The 14,669-nt window shown below is 41.3% G+C and overlaps 1 protein-coding gene across 9 annotated transcripts in view; it reads right to left on the bottom strand.

The window, feature by feature from the left end:
• Nucleotides 1–2,224: 2,224 nt before the first annotated feature.
• Nucleotides 2,225–14,669, bottom strand: part of CASR (calcium sensing receptor) — a 91,948-nt gene continuing 79,503 nt past the window's right edge. For all 9 annotated transcript variants that reach the window (XM_072812270.1, XM_072812265.1, XM_072812261.1 and 6 more), the window contains 3 exons: nt 8,556–8,786; nt 5,280–5,403; nt 2,225–3,973 (listed from right to left, as the gene is read on the bottom strand). In XM_072812270.1, the coding sequence (XP_072668371.1) occupies nt 2,478–3,973; nt 5,280–5,403; nt 8,556–8,786 (1,851 nt within the window). In that variant the 3' untranslated portion in view covers nt 2,225–2,477. The remainder of the gene's footprint in view (nt 3,974–5,279; nt 5,404–8,555; nt 8,787–14,669) is intronic.

The raw sequence follows: 14,669 nt of genomic DNA on the forward strand, positions 1-14,669 counted from the left end.
AGCTCTGAGCCTTGCTCAGAGGCATGACCAGGGCAAGAGCAGCAGGCAGGGCCCGCGGCTGGTACCCTTCTTGGCTTGAGGAGCGGAGGCCTTACCAGTGACTTCCTGTGTGAGGCCTCCTCTGTGTCTCGCAGTAACGTACCCAGCTAATTAGCAACCTTAGGTGTCCTTGAATGCCTCTTCCTCCAGATTAACAACAATCACGTCAACAAATTGCTTAAAAAAAAAAATCACGGAAGGGGAGGCAGCTCTTTGGAAGAAAGTGGTCAGAGGAAGAAGTCATCAAGAGCTGGAAAGTTGAGGCCTCACACAGATTTAATTGCTATATTTTGACTTTGCTTAAGAGCGGCATTTAGAGTGACACGAGAAATTATTGCCAGACTGGTGACATTCTTTCCTTGGTGCTGGAACCATAGAAGCAGAGCATGGGGACTCCGGGGGTCTGATTGACTTTTTGGCTTTGTCACCAAGAGCCAGCCTTACTGGGACTGACCTCTTGAACCGGGTCCCAGAGTTCTTGGGGTTATTATGAAGCAAGTTTTTGTCATCAGTGGGCTTATCGTTAAAATCTGAATGGCAAACACGGAAGCTTTGTTTTATATTCTAAGCAAGTGAAAAAAATGGCAATATCAGTAATAATATTAACTAATATTTATTGTTTTCTATGTGCTAGGCACCACGCTAAAGTACTCTACATACATCGTCTTGTTTAATTCACATAAGCGCTCTGAGGGGAAAGAGTGATTATTACCTCTTAGAGACAAACAAGCTGGGGCTTAGCAATCAATGCTAAGGTTCCCGGCCTGTGGTCACCCACCTTGTTAGAGACTGGCTGGAACCCGGGTCTCTCTGGCTCCAGAGCCTGAATGCTCAGAAGTACGCCATTCAACCACTTTAACCTCCATGGGCAGACTCCCACCGCTGGAGGGACTACAGGTGTGGCATTTGGTGAGGGCAGTGGGGCGATGCCAGGCTGGGGTCCTGTGAGAGCTCCCTTGGAATCATACTTTCCTACCCCAGCGATTGGTAGGGGCTAATGATTGGGAGCTTATTCTCCACAGGGTCAGGTGGGGATCTGGCTTCAGAAGAACCTGGGGGCAGGGACGGGGGGCAACTTCCGGATCCCTGGAACTCACCTGGGCTTGGCTCATGGAGGTGAGGGTGGTGGGGTGGGCAAGGGCGGGCAAGGAGCTCAATAATACTGCCTTATATTAACCAGACTGTGACATTTTTTTCCAGTTTATATTGTCCATGAACTATTATAACAGAAGCACTTTCTTAAAGATAAAACTACATATAGCAATATTAATTACAGATACAGCTCATTGGATTCATGCAGTCCCTTCCCAACAATTTGAGGTGATTCTTGTGATCCTGGAATCTAAACATGGCATAATTATTACATTCTTGACCAAATGCGTTGGTACAGGAGGGATGCTAACCTTCTAGATGTCACATGATAGCAGCAGCAAGTAGGAGACCAAGTATCTTGTGGTTTTCATAAATAGGAGGGGACATGTTCGCCTTACGGCTTCGAACATTTGAAGTTCTTCCCATTGTCAAGGTGCTGGGCAGCACTGCGGACGTTCTGTCTCTCAGACTCTTCAACCTAGTGGTGGCCAGTCTGATGCTTTGTCACTCGGCACACTTTGGTCTCTGGGCCAGGCTTTCGGCAATGTTCAGAGCAGTCATTTCGGTGTTACGAAAAGGAGGAGGGAATCGGTGGGTGGCACACAGCCTTGGTTTCACCTCTGGGCTATGGGCGGGATGGAACAGAGGAAGAGAACAGGGCAGGGACACGAATGGAAAATCTGGTTATGGTGATCTCATACTCTGATATATCCAACCGCAGAGTCACATGGCGGCTCCTCCTCCTCTTCTTCTTCTTCTTCTTCTTCTTCTTCTTCTTCTTCTTCTTCTTCTTTCTTCTTCTTCTTCTTCTTCTTCTTCTTCTTCTTCCTCTTCTTCTTCTTCTTTCTTCTTCTTCTTCTTCTTCTTTCTTCTTCTTCTTCTGATTCTTCTTCTTCTTCTTCTTCTTCTTTCTTCTTCTTCTTCTTCTTTCTTCTTCTTTTCTTTCTTTCTTCTTCTTTTTCTTTTCTCTTTCTTCTTTTCTTTCTTCTTTTTCTTCTACTTCTTTTTCTTTCTTCTCTTCTTTTTTCTTTTTCTTTCTTTTTCTTTCTTTCTTTCTTCTCTTCTTCTTCTTCTTCTTCTTCTTCTTTTCTTCTTCTTCTTCTTCTTCTTCTTCTTCTTCTTCTTCTTCTTCTTCTTTTCTTCTTCCTTCTCTTTTAAATTTTAAAGGGAACTTTAGTCAATTCATTGTTATTTAAAACAGTGCAACCAAGAGTGAGGTGTTTGGTGTGTCTAATTCCCCCCTTCCTCAGAAGAAGGGAGTCTGGGGCAATTCCTCATCCCTGTCAGAGAACATGACCCCAGGAAACCGCTCCGGATCCTCCCTGGACTGGCCACCTGCTTCCCTTTTACGAATGCAGTATGTTTTCCGTGACCGTGCTGCCTCCGCCGCTGATGACAAAGCTTTGTGAGCTGGACACCACCAGGGCTGGGGACAGCTCTTCGGGGTCTCGCATCTCCGGGCGGCGGTCCGCACCCCCGGGGCCCTGCAGGCCCGGCTCCTGGGCCGGCAGCTCCGCGTCTGTGTCTCCGCCCTGCGGCGGCAGTAACGCCTGGGGTCTGGCGGGGGGCTCGGGGCTCCGCTGGGCCTCCAGGGAGTGCTGCAGCGTGGAATTGCGGGGGGCCGCGGCGCTCTTCTGCGGCTCGTCAAAGCTCAGCGAGAAGGTGACGGTGCCACTGCCGAAGATGACCTTCTGCTTGCACCTGGGCTGCGGCTGCGGCGGCAAGGTCAAGGGCTGCGGCGGCTGCTGCTCCCGCTGGGTCAGGGCCAGGGGCTGCTGCTGCTTCTGCCTCTCGGGCTGCGGGAAGGGGTCTTCACTGTTGCTCTTGCTGCTGATGGAGGAGGAGGGCGTGGAGCCCGTGGAGCCCCCCAGGCTGCCGGACCGCTTGCGGGAGACGTTGCTGCGGCGCAGCGTGGCGCGGGCCGCGACCTTGAAAGCGTGAGCCGCGGTGCTGCAGCGCACCTCCTCGATGGTGTTGCGGGACGGCTTGAAGAGGATGATGTACACCTTGTTGAAGAAGATGCAGGCCAGCAGGCCAAAGCTGGCGGCCAGGATGGCGATCACTTCCACGGCAGAGACAAACTTGCCGTAGGTGCTGGCGTAGGCTGGAATGAAGGAGATCCAGACGATGAAGAAGATGAGCATGCTGAAGGTGATGAACTTGGCCTCGTTGAAGTTCTCCGGCAGCTTCCGGGACTTGAAGGCAAAGAAGAAGCAGATGGCAGCCAGCAGGCAGGTGTAGCCAATCAGGAAGCCCAGGGCCATCAGGGAGCCCTCGTGGCATGTGATGAAGATGATCTCGTCCTCCAGCTCATGGTTGCGGTAGCTGGAGGGAGGCGCCGTGTAGAGCCAGATCACACAGATGACAATCTGCATGAAGGTGCAGAGGAAGACCAGCAGGAACTGCAGGTTGAGCCCCCACCACTTGCGGTGGAAGCTTGTGGGGATCTTGGCCTCAAACACCAGGAGGACACGGTTGGTTTTCACCAGGATGCATGATATGCAGAGCACGAAGCTGATGCCAAAGGCCGGCTGGCGCAGGCGGCAGGTCCAGTCCTGGGGCTCGCCAATGAAGAACAGGGAGCTGGAGAAGCAGCACAGCAAGGAGAAGAGGAGGAGGTACGAGAGCTCTCGGTTGGTGGCCTTGACGATGGGCGTGTTACGGAACTTGATGAAGACCCCCAGAACGAAAGCTGTCAGGAAAATGCCCAGCACAGCAAAGAGGGTGAGTGCAATCCCAAAGGGCTCTGTCCAGGACAGAAACTCAATCTCTTTGGCAATGCACGAAGTGTGGTTTTCATTGGACCAGAAGTCATCGGGGCACTTGTCACAGGCACTTGCATCTGTAAATTATTCCAGGGAACAGTTAGTCACTGTGGGGCACAGACTCTAATTTGTGTGTGTGAATATGGTGGCAACGGTATACAGGTTATCGGATGCAGCCACTTTAAACTGTCTTTGTTGATGAAATAATTTGTGATTTTTACATTAGAAACACATTGAATTCTGATTTATGTTTAATAATATATTTATTTAATTCCATGTATTTTTAATAGTTCTGTTATTTTTTTTCCTTTGCAAATGGTTGGGGTGGTGCTACATGTTTCCTTTGACACTACTTGCTGATGGTTTATAGCAGAGGATGATCAATCGTGCTGGACAGGTGGCTGCCTACACAGCAGGGTTCTAGCATAGCTCATCAACTTTCCATAGTGATTCACACTCAGCCTGACTCATTTTGGATGTAGGGATGGCCTTTGTGGACATGTCAGAGCAGACTTCCTCTTAGATCAAGGCGGACTATCCCACACAAATGACCTCTGCCTTCCTTACTTCCCCATCCATGGCTTTCCAGTGAGGGAGGCTGCTGACTCATTCGGTCAATGGACATGTATCGAGTCTCTGCTTTGTCCCAAAAAGCATGCAGTTTTGGGGAGTGAAAGGAGCATGGGCTTTTAGTCAGATATTTGGATGGCTAGCCTGGCTTGGCCATTTACTAGCTGTGTGACTTCGGTCAGCTCCTTAACCTCTCTGAGCCTCAGTTTCAATCATCTGTGTAATGGAAGCCAATAATCCCATTGTGGTGAGAATGAAGTGAGATACTAGCAATAGTAACAATTATAGTTAATATTTACAGAGTGCCTCCAATATGTCAGGTAAGGTTTTTATTTAACATTCATCTAGAACTTACCATGTGCTATACCAATATTAAGTCATTTAATTCCCCAAACTCTATAAAATAGGTTTATTATTCCCACTTTATAGGTGAAGAAACTGAGGCACAGGAAAAGCATAAGAAAGACAGTAATACGATGCTAGGCACCCAGCAGACCTATTAACTCTGCAGTCTAGCAGACAGAACTTGGTCTGTTCAGGGCTACTTGGTCTGTTCAGGAAAGGAATACAATATCGGAGAATGGTATCAAAATAAAAGAAAGATGTCTAAGCTTTTATAGTATTACAAGACATCTAATATTTCTTTTCTGTCTCCCTCAGTGCTCTGCCCAGTGTGACTCTCAGACATACCTGGTTAAATGAGAAATTGTGCAAGGTACCTTCTCAGCCTAGCCCTTCCAGGGACTTTGCTGACCCCAGAGCCCCTAAAGTGGACAAGCCTTGCGTGGTGTCCATGAGGGCATGTTCCCTTACCTGTTTCATCACTGTACTCCCCGTCGGGGCACTCCACACACTCAAAGCAGCAGGTAGGCTCCCCCTCAATGATTCCTTTCCTGGTCCCTGCCAGGCAGTCTCGGCTGCAGTTGGAAAATGGCATCTAGAGAACCGAGAGCAGAAAATGAGGGGCTGCAGCTACGGGATCAGTTTTACAGCAACTCTGACACCAAGTACAGGGCAGGAGTTTGTGCTCAAGGACCAGCACAACGGACTTTCAGGCCATTCCAGAGAGAGGCAGCTCCAGAGATCCTTGTTCCTGTTATCTATGAAAGGGAGAGATGTCACGAGCAAGTGCCCACACATGTGCATGCACACACACACACACACACACACACATACACATTCACAGGATTCTGGGAATATTCATTGTTGCAACCAAAATCTTCCTTAAATAATCCCCCATTCCGTTCCCTCCAAGTCCCAGAATGCGATGCCTATTTATCTGTTTACTTTCCAGGGAAACAGAGATTTAAGACAAACTAAAAGATACAGGGACATGGACCTACACACAGAAGGACAATTACAAGGGGAGATGCTGAGATGAGGAGAAATATGTTTGAAAACGAGACTTTGAGCTTTGCAGTGAATTGCAATTCCTGCTTTAGGCTTTATAGGGTGACTTCTGAGATCCCTGCAGCCATTCAGCAAGGCAGACAGGGCAGACATTGAGGGGTCAAAAGCAAATGGATCAGAAAGATAGGTCAGGCAATTACTACTCAAAAGAAATCTGCAATAGCTACATTAATTTCAGATAACAGAGATTTTAATTAATTAATTAATTAATTTCCTCAGTGGACTTCAGGTGCTTGGAAGTTGATTAATCGTAATCCTTGTTTTTCCCCCATGATTATTTGTCTATGTTTCAATCACTTTTACTCACTGTTAGTGATTACCACCCAAAACAAAACCTGGACCAGAACAATAACTTATACCTAACTGTACGCTTTCCCCACCCCTTGCTTCCTCCCCGACCACGTATTCATGCCTGAGATGACCACTATTCTGTGTTTACCACAAGCAGATAACATTAATCTTTCAAGCAACAGATGAATCTAATTTTATCTGAATTCTATCAGAGGTTTAAAAGAAGAAGAAAAAAAAGGAACACCCTCCAACTCATTCTTATAAGGCCAGCATAACCCTGGTTCCAAAACCAGACAAGAGCAGTATGAAAAAGAAAAAAAAAAGTACAGGCCCATCTCACTATTCTAAGTCGTCTTCAGAAGGAAGCCTGAGTTGAGGATCTGTGTACAAGTGGTTTTATAAAGAAAGTTCTCTCAAGGGAACCAAGAGGAGATCGGAGCAAGTCAGATCCAGAAGAGAAGATGGCAAGGGTGTGGTGTGATCTGGAGCAAAGACCCTCTGAGAATAGCTTTTGCTTGATCCCACAGGAGAACTCTGGCCTGTAATTTATTCCTCAGAGCTATCCTGACCTGAAGGAAAGGGAGCCAGGGCTTTCATACTTCCACATCCCTCATTGTTAAGGGTCATCTTAGGGAAATGCAGATTCCTAGGCTCTTCTGCTCTCTGCCCCTGTGGGCAAAGTGGGTTCCATTAGTCCGCTGGTAGTCTCCTGAAAAAGAGCCATGGGTTCTCATTATTGGAAGCAAAACTGTGCAGAAGTCTTGGAGGTGTATACAAAGTATAAGGAATCTGAAAGGACCTGGAAAGAGTATAACTATTTTTTACTACTTGCAAAAAGATGAAAAAAATACTAAAACAATTAACAAACAAACTCAAAGGACATAAGAAACAATATATACCATGATCATGTTGGGTTTATGCCAGGAACAAGTTTAGCATTAGAAAATCTATTTTAAAAAATCTATAAAATGTCATCGACTGCATTAATACATTAATACAGAAAAATATGATCATCAGTGAAGAAAAAGCATTTGATGAAATTCAGTACAAACTCATGATTAAACACTTAACCGAAAAAGGAGTTAGGAAAAAATATCTTTAACTTGTAAAGGATAATATAAAACATTCGTAGGTAAACATCATTCTATATAAGAAAATATTAAAAGCATTTCCTTTAAAACAAGAATGCTCATTATCACCACTATTATCAAACATTGTGGAATTCATAGCTAGTAGAATGAGACAAAAAATAAGGGTATAAATATTGGAAAGAACTCAATAAAACTGTTGTTATTTGCAGATAATATGACTGTCCACATAGAAAACTAAAGAAACAGCAACCACATTCTTAGGAATAATTCGGGAGCTGTCCCAAGTTAAAATGCCACAGGCCTTTCTTACCCAAATTTCATTAGTTTTTCTCAAAAAGACATTTCACTTTTTGTTTGCTTTTGGTTGATTGCCACCAGATCCTTAAGTGGTTATTTTTTGACAGGTTTGTCCAATTGGCTGCTTCACCATTTTAGAAGCTCTACTTCCGTCTCATTCCTTATGATTATGTCAGATAACATGGAAGGGCTCATACTCTTTCCAAACTGTCTCTTTAATAAGACTCTTCTCTTCTCTCCCCAGCTACCTGCTTGATTTGGAGCCATCTTAAAAAGTTAAATACATGGAAAACAATAAAATAATTTCTTTGCTATACCAGAAAAGAAACAACTGGTTTGGCAGGGAGTTTTTTTTTTTTTTTTTTTAACTTGAATAGAAGATGATTAGCATTATCTTCTAATGAAAGAGGGATAGAAATGGCAGTATTGCACCTGTTGGTTTCTAAGTTTCTTGGGACCCCGGGGAGGGAAAGAAAGGAAAAGAAATAGTGAAGGACAGTACACACTAGCACTCCCAACCACAGAATACAATACTCTCACAGATTTCATATTTCTCAAGTTACCAAACCATTTGATCTTCTAGGAAATTGTCCTTTTGAATTATAGGTCTGCTCTGAGCTATTTGGATGACAGGGAACTACCTCTGTATGAATTGTCCAGGTCCTGCCTTGAATGATGTTTATGTTTGCTTAAATATTTTGTTCTGGTTGGGGGAAGTTTTAGTGCAGGAAATTGTTAGCCATTTAGCTAGAGTCAGATTTGCAAAGAATAAAACGTCTTTCAATATAGTAAGGATGGGGCTCACATTCTGAGGCTTCTCTTCTGTACCCTAAACACTGATGGATTTGCCAGAGAACCTTGGCAGTGCAGAGTTAGTGAGTTGAGGGAAGTGGACTCATCATTTCTCAAGTCCAGTGGTGAAGCCCAAGGCCCTCCCAAAGCTCAGCACAACTTCCTGCCCATGGTGGAGGCATCTGTTGTTCTGATGGACAGCACATACCTCCCTGGAGAACCCACTCCACAGGATTTTCTCCTCATTGATGAAGAGTCTTTCTCCTTTCTTGGCATAGACATTGTAATATCCGACTTCCTTAAACACTATGGAGCCATCCTCTGGAGAGAGGTGCCAGTTGATGATGGAATAGTTCCCCATCAGGTCACCACATTCATCGAAAGTCACTTGCTCCCCCATATTGTTGGTAAAGTTTAGGTGCCGTAGGTGCTTCAAGACCTAAAGAGGAACAGAGACTCTGAGTATAAGCCACAGGGCTGCCATGTATGGTTAAATATGTTGTGTACTGCACAAGGACAGTAAACTATCTTATTCTAATGGAGTGGAAGGAACATAACTTTTAGGAAGAGGTACCTTTTTCTAGCTTACACTAAGGTGCTTGCATGTGTTAGCAGTAGCCCTGGTAAGCCACGGGCTTTACTTAGTATTCAGATGGCAACTGGGGTAAGAAACACTTTCTTGAAGTCAGGAAAGTAAAATGGGTACATCTCACCATGGCCCCTGGACAAATCAAGTCTTCTGCAGGTATACCATCAACTGGTGGTGCCCCAAGAGGGGCAGGGTTTATAAGCTAGAGCCGTTTGTGGTGTTTTCTGAGATGGGTTTTGGGGAAGGATTGGAGGCATGAAGTGCTCTTATGATCTGCACCGTCTTTATGCTACTGCCTCTGTGGAAGTGTCTTGTTGCCAAAGATCACAGCGGAGGTGGGTGGAAGGAAGAAAGAAGCCTGTGGGTGGAGCCCTCACCATCACTATTGTAATAGTCTGGCCAGTCCCTTAATTTTTACAGGGTTTGTATGCCACATACCTCTTGTACAAAAAAGAAATGATAATAATGATTAAACCTTATTAGTCATTTTACTACATTTTAGGAACAAATGCTAAATACTTTATATTTATTATCTAATCCTCACAACAAATAGTACTATCATTCCTATTTTATTGATGGGGAAGATGAGGCATACATGTGGAAGTATCTTGTTTAGGGTCACACAGTTAGCAAGTGGTACACAGCCTGCGCTCTTAACGGCTATGCTCTGCTGCAGCATCATTAGGCTCCTGGCTTTGCTTCCTGTGTGCCCCCGATGTGGGTCAGGAGGAGGCCCTGGACGCTCAGCCAGGGACATGCCAGGGATCACTGAGCCACCAAGAGCGATTAAGACACGGTCCAGCCTATGAACGTAGGGATGCTTGTTTCCTACTTATAAGGATACTTATTTGCCAGTTATAAGCTAGGAAGTTCTTGAGCTATGACTGAAACATGAGCTTTTCCTACTGTATCATCCTGCGTCCAATATAAATAGTTTAGAGTGTCCATCGCAAGTATATGTCAGTAATATTTCCTCATTAAACATATTTTTGAAAAAGCATCATTCTTATTTGAAGAATAATTTTAAACGCACTGGGTGTTATGCTATATGTTGCCAAATTGAACTCCAATAAAAAATATACAAAACACACACACACAAATAAATAAAAGCATATATAGCAATAAAGCTAGAGAATTTAGCAGAAATTTACTTTCTTTTTATTCAGGTTTAGTTCCTATGCCAGGTATCAAGCTCCCTTTCTCCTTTTTTCTGTCTATAGGTTCTCTGAGTGAAACGCTCCAGGCAGCAGTGGGTGGATAGGGAAGGGAACAGGGACAATCATTTTATAATTAAATTTATAATTTAATTTTATAATTTTATAATAAATAATTTTATAATAAATAATTTAATTTTATAATTTTATAATAATTAATTTATAATTAAATGGTTATCTTCTACATTGGTCAGATTGGACAGAAAAGGGACTCGAAGATCACCATTGGCTATAATCCTCTTGCACTGCTATTGGCATGGGATGGAGATTTCTACCATAATCTTAATTTGAATGAAGAAGGAGATGATCAAAAAACCATTTTCTTAAAGTTTCTATTAAAGAACTAAAGTAAATACAAGGTGAGATTTGTATGTTGTTAGAATCAATCAACAAGTAAGTATTTATAGACTTTTCACTGTGTGTTCTGAATTAGGCTGCAGTAGTATAAGGCATAATATTATAGTCCTCATGGAGTTTAAAAATAAGTTAGAGAGATAAGGATTAAGACATAAATATTGGATGAAATAGCGAGCTATGTGAGATAAAATATACTTAAAGGCTAATTTATGGGGTATCAGCTATAAATACAGCTAAATTTCGGAGAGATGGAAATTAAAAATGGCTGAAAATGTCAATGTAGGCTTGAAGGATGGTAGAAATTTGGATTGGCAAAGGACAGAAGTAAGGATGATGTTAAAAACAGTGGGAATAGCATGGACAAAGACCAAATTAGGAATAAACATGAAGTGTTATGGGGCTTTAAAGGAAACAGCTTTTAAAAATTTATGTATGTGCCAGAGAACAAGGGGAAATAAAGTAGGTAGGTAAAGAGGAGCAAAGGCAAAGAGGCTAGATTTCATATTAAAAGGCACCAGATTAGATAATAATGGCTTTGATGAGAATGTAGAGAAATCAGAATCCTTCGTATACTGTTGGTGGGGATGTAAAATGGTACAGACACTTTGGATAACAGTCTTATACTTTGTCAAAAAGTTAAACATAGAGTTACCACTTGACCCAGCAATTCTAGTCTTATGTGTTATCCCAAGAAAAAATATATGTCCACACAAAAACTTGAACATGAGTGTTCATTTAGCATTATTCATGATAATCAAAAAGTGGAAACAAGCTAAATGTCCATCAATTGGATTAATGGATAAATAAAATGTTATATCCATATAATGAATAGTATTCAGCCATAAAAAGGAATGAGCTACTAATACATGCTACAGCATGGAAGAAACTGAAAACGTGCTTGGTGGAAGAAATCAGTCACACAGAACGCATATTTTATGATTCCATTTATATGAAATGTTCAGGAATATCCAAATATATGGAGACAGAAAGTAGATTTGTGGTTATTTAGTAATGGGGGGATGTAGAGGTAGGGAGCTAAAGGGTTTGAAATTTCCTCTTGATGAGGTGATATGTTCTAAATTGATTTGGTTGTGGTTGCACAACTCTGCAAATATATTAAAAACCACTTTCATAGGTGAACTGTCTGGTATGTGAATTATAGCTCAATAAAGCTGTTATGAAAAGGAGGTATGGAAAGGGGCTTCAAATATCCAAATATGACTCCATTGGTGGAGCTGATATTTAGCAGCAGGTAGAGATCTTGACAGAAAGGTAACTTTGAACATACTTGGTGTTAAGAATTTACTAATGAGACATAGCAATTCTAGCCTCAAATGGGATAGGGAGATAAGGATAGGCAGAAGGTGAGAGCAGTACAAAGATCTTATCCAGAAAAGGGAGCACCCAGAATCTTTGTGGCTAGAAATTTTATACCCAGGATTTATTAGACAAATTTTCTCTAAAGAAGATTTATCCCTTTATTCTCAATGATTTGTAGAGAGCCTGAATTTTAATGGATACTCAAACTATGTCTGTTGAATGTTTGGTTAATATGTGGGGATTAAAGTAATATTGGCGCATTTGTCAGGTAATGTCAAACTGTGATGAGGTTTTCACCAGTCTGAGGATAAATAAGAAAAATAAGGTCAATATGGTTTCTGTATTAGATAAAAGAGCAAGTAGTTAGAAAAATCAAAAAAGATTTAAAAGACTTGAATGATACTTCATCAATATACTTGACCTAATTGATATTTATAGAAAACACTCAACCCGATAGCAGTAGAATACATTCCTTTCAAGGGCATGTAGAATATCTATGAAGATAACCACATTTTAAATCATAAACACATTTTCATAAATGTAAAAATATTAAAAATAAAAGCAAAGTATGTTTTTTGACTCCAGAAGATTTAAATTAAAAATGAATAACAGAAAGATATTTGGAAAATCTGCAGATACTTGGAAACCAGTAACACACTTCTAAATAACCTACAGATTAAAGAATTAATGAAAATGAAAGTTAGAATGTGTTTTGTATAAATGAAAATGAAAACATAGCATATAAAAATGTAGGGGATACAGTGAAAGCAATATTTAGAGGGAAATTTGTAATACTAAAATTACTAAACTGAAAGAGAAGAAAGGTCTCAAATCAATGACCCCACTTTACAAGTTAAGAAATTAGAATTTGAAAAAAAAAGAAATTAGAATTTGGAGAGCAAATTAAATTCAAATAAAGCAGGATAAAGGAAATAATAAAGATCAGAACAAAAATCAATGAAATAGACAACAGAAAAATAGAGAGAAAATCACTAAAACAACAGCTGGTTCTTTGGGAAGATCAATAAAATCAGTGGGTCTCTACCCAGATTGATTAGAAAAAAAGGAGAAGATACATATTTCCAAAAAAGGAATGAGAAAAGTGACATCACTAAAGATCTAGCAGACATTAAAAGGAGAGTCTGAGAATATTATAAATAATTTAGCAAACAATATTCTAAACAAATTTATGCCAATAAATTTGACAACTTAGACACAGTCTTTGAAAGACACAAAATGTGAAAGCTGTCTTCAGAGGTAACTGGAAATAGCCCTGTAAGTATTTTTTTTTTAAGAGAGAGAGCAAGTCTTCATGTCTATGTGGAGAGCTTGGTGGGGGGGTCAGAGAGAGAGAGAGAAAGAGAGAGAGAAAGTGAGCTCAAGCAGGCTCCACACTCAGTATGAGACTGGCACAGGGCTTGATCTCACGACCCTGAGATCATGACCTGAGCCAAAATCAAGAGTTGGTTGCTTAACTGTCGGAGCCACCCAGGAACCCCAGCCCTGTGAGTATTAAAGAAGCTGAATTTACAGTTAAGAATTTTTTCCACCAAGAAAACTGGCCCAAGCTGGCTTCACTGATAAATTCTGCCACATATTTAAGGAAGAAGGAATACCAATTCCACACAAACTCTTTTAGAACATTGAAAAGGAGACAATACTTGCAACTCATTCTTTGAAGCCAGTATTACTCAGATACCAAAACCAGACAAAGATACTACTAGAAAAGAAAACAATCGATATCGCTCATGAACACAGAAGCAAAATTTCTTAACCAAATGTTAGCTATCTGCAAAAAGGAAAATACACTGTGACCAAGTAGAGTTTATCGTAGGAATCCAAGGTTGGTTTAACATTCAACTAAATTAACATACCACCAAAGGGAAACCATATGATCATCTCAATAAATACAGAAAAAGTAGTTGATAACATCCAATCTCCATTCCTGATAAAAAGTCTCCATAATCTAGGAGTAAAAAGGAACTTTCTGAATCCTGCAAATGGCATCTGTGAAAAACCTACAGTTAAATGGTGAGAGACCGAATGTTTTTCCCCTAAGATTGGGATCAAGACAAGAATGTCCATTCTTGGAGCACCTGGGTGGCTCAGTTGGTTAAGTATCTGACTCTCGATTTCAGCTCAGGTCATGATCTTGGGTTGTGAGATTGAGTGCCAAATTGGGCTCCTGGCTCAGTGGGGAGTCTATTCGTCCCTCTCTCCCTCTCCCACTGCCCCTCCCCCCTTCTTTTGTGCTTTCTCTCAAATAAATAAAATCTTTAAAAATATTTAAAAAAAAAAGTCCATTCTCACTGTGGCTATTCACTGTAGCTACAGAATGGAGGTTCTAGCCAGTAGGGCTGAATTCAGCTGATTCAGACTGAAGAAATAAAGTTCTAAGTTCTGTGCACAAAAACAAATAAACAAGCAAACAAACAAGAGAACTTTCAGATAAGATGAAAAGACTTAGGATTTACTTTTTGAAAAGCTTCTTTGAAGACCATAAAAATTAAGGGTTTTCTATAGTCAGTTGTAACTTAAACCTATCTTTAAAATCAAAATACTTAAAATTATACTACAGGATTAAGGGCCAACACAATATCTCCTTTATCTCCTTTGAGATAAAACTGTAACTTAAATTCCTATATTCTGAATTAAAAAGAAAAACATTCCAGATTTAAACAGGTAAACAAAAAATGGCACACAAGTGGACAGGGAAAGATTAGAATTTGCTTTAAAATGTGCTAAAAGATGTTACTTAAGAGCAGTAGGGAAGTCATATTAGACAAATTATAGTTTTCAGAGAATAAAATTGTTAACCTCTTCATAAAGGAAAAAAAGCCTT

The sequence above is a fragment of the Canis lupus genome, chromosome 35 (genome assembly GCF_048164855.1).
Source record: "Canis lupus baileyi chromosome 35, mCanLup2.hap1, whole genome shotgun sequence".
NCBI classification, from domain to species: Eukaryota; Metazoa; Chordata; class Mammalia; order Carnivora; family Canidae; genus Canis; species Canis lupus.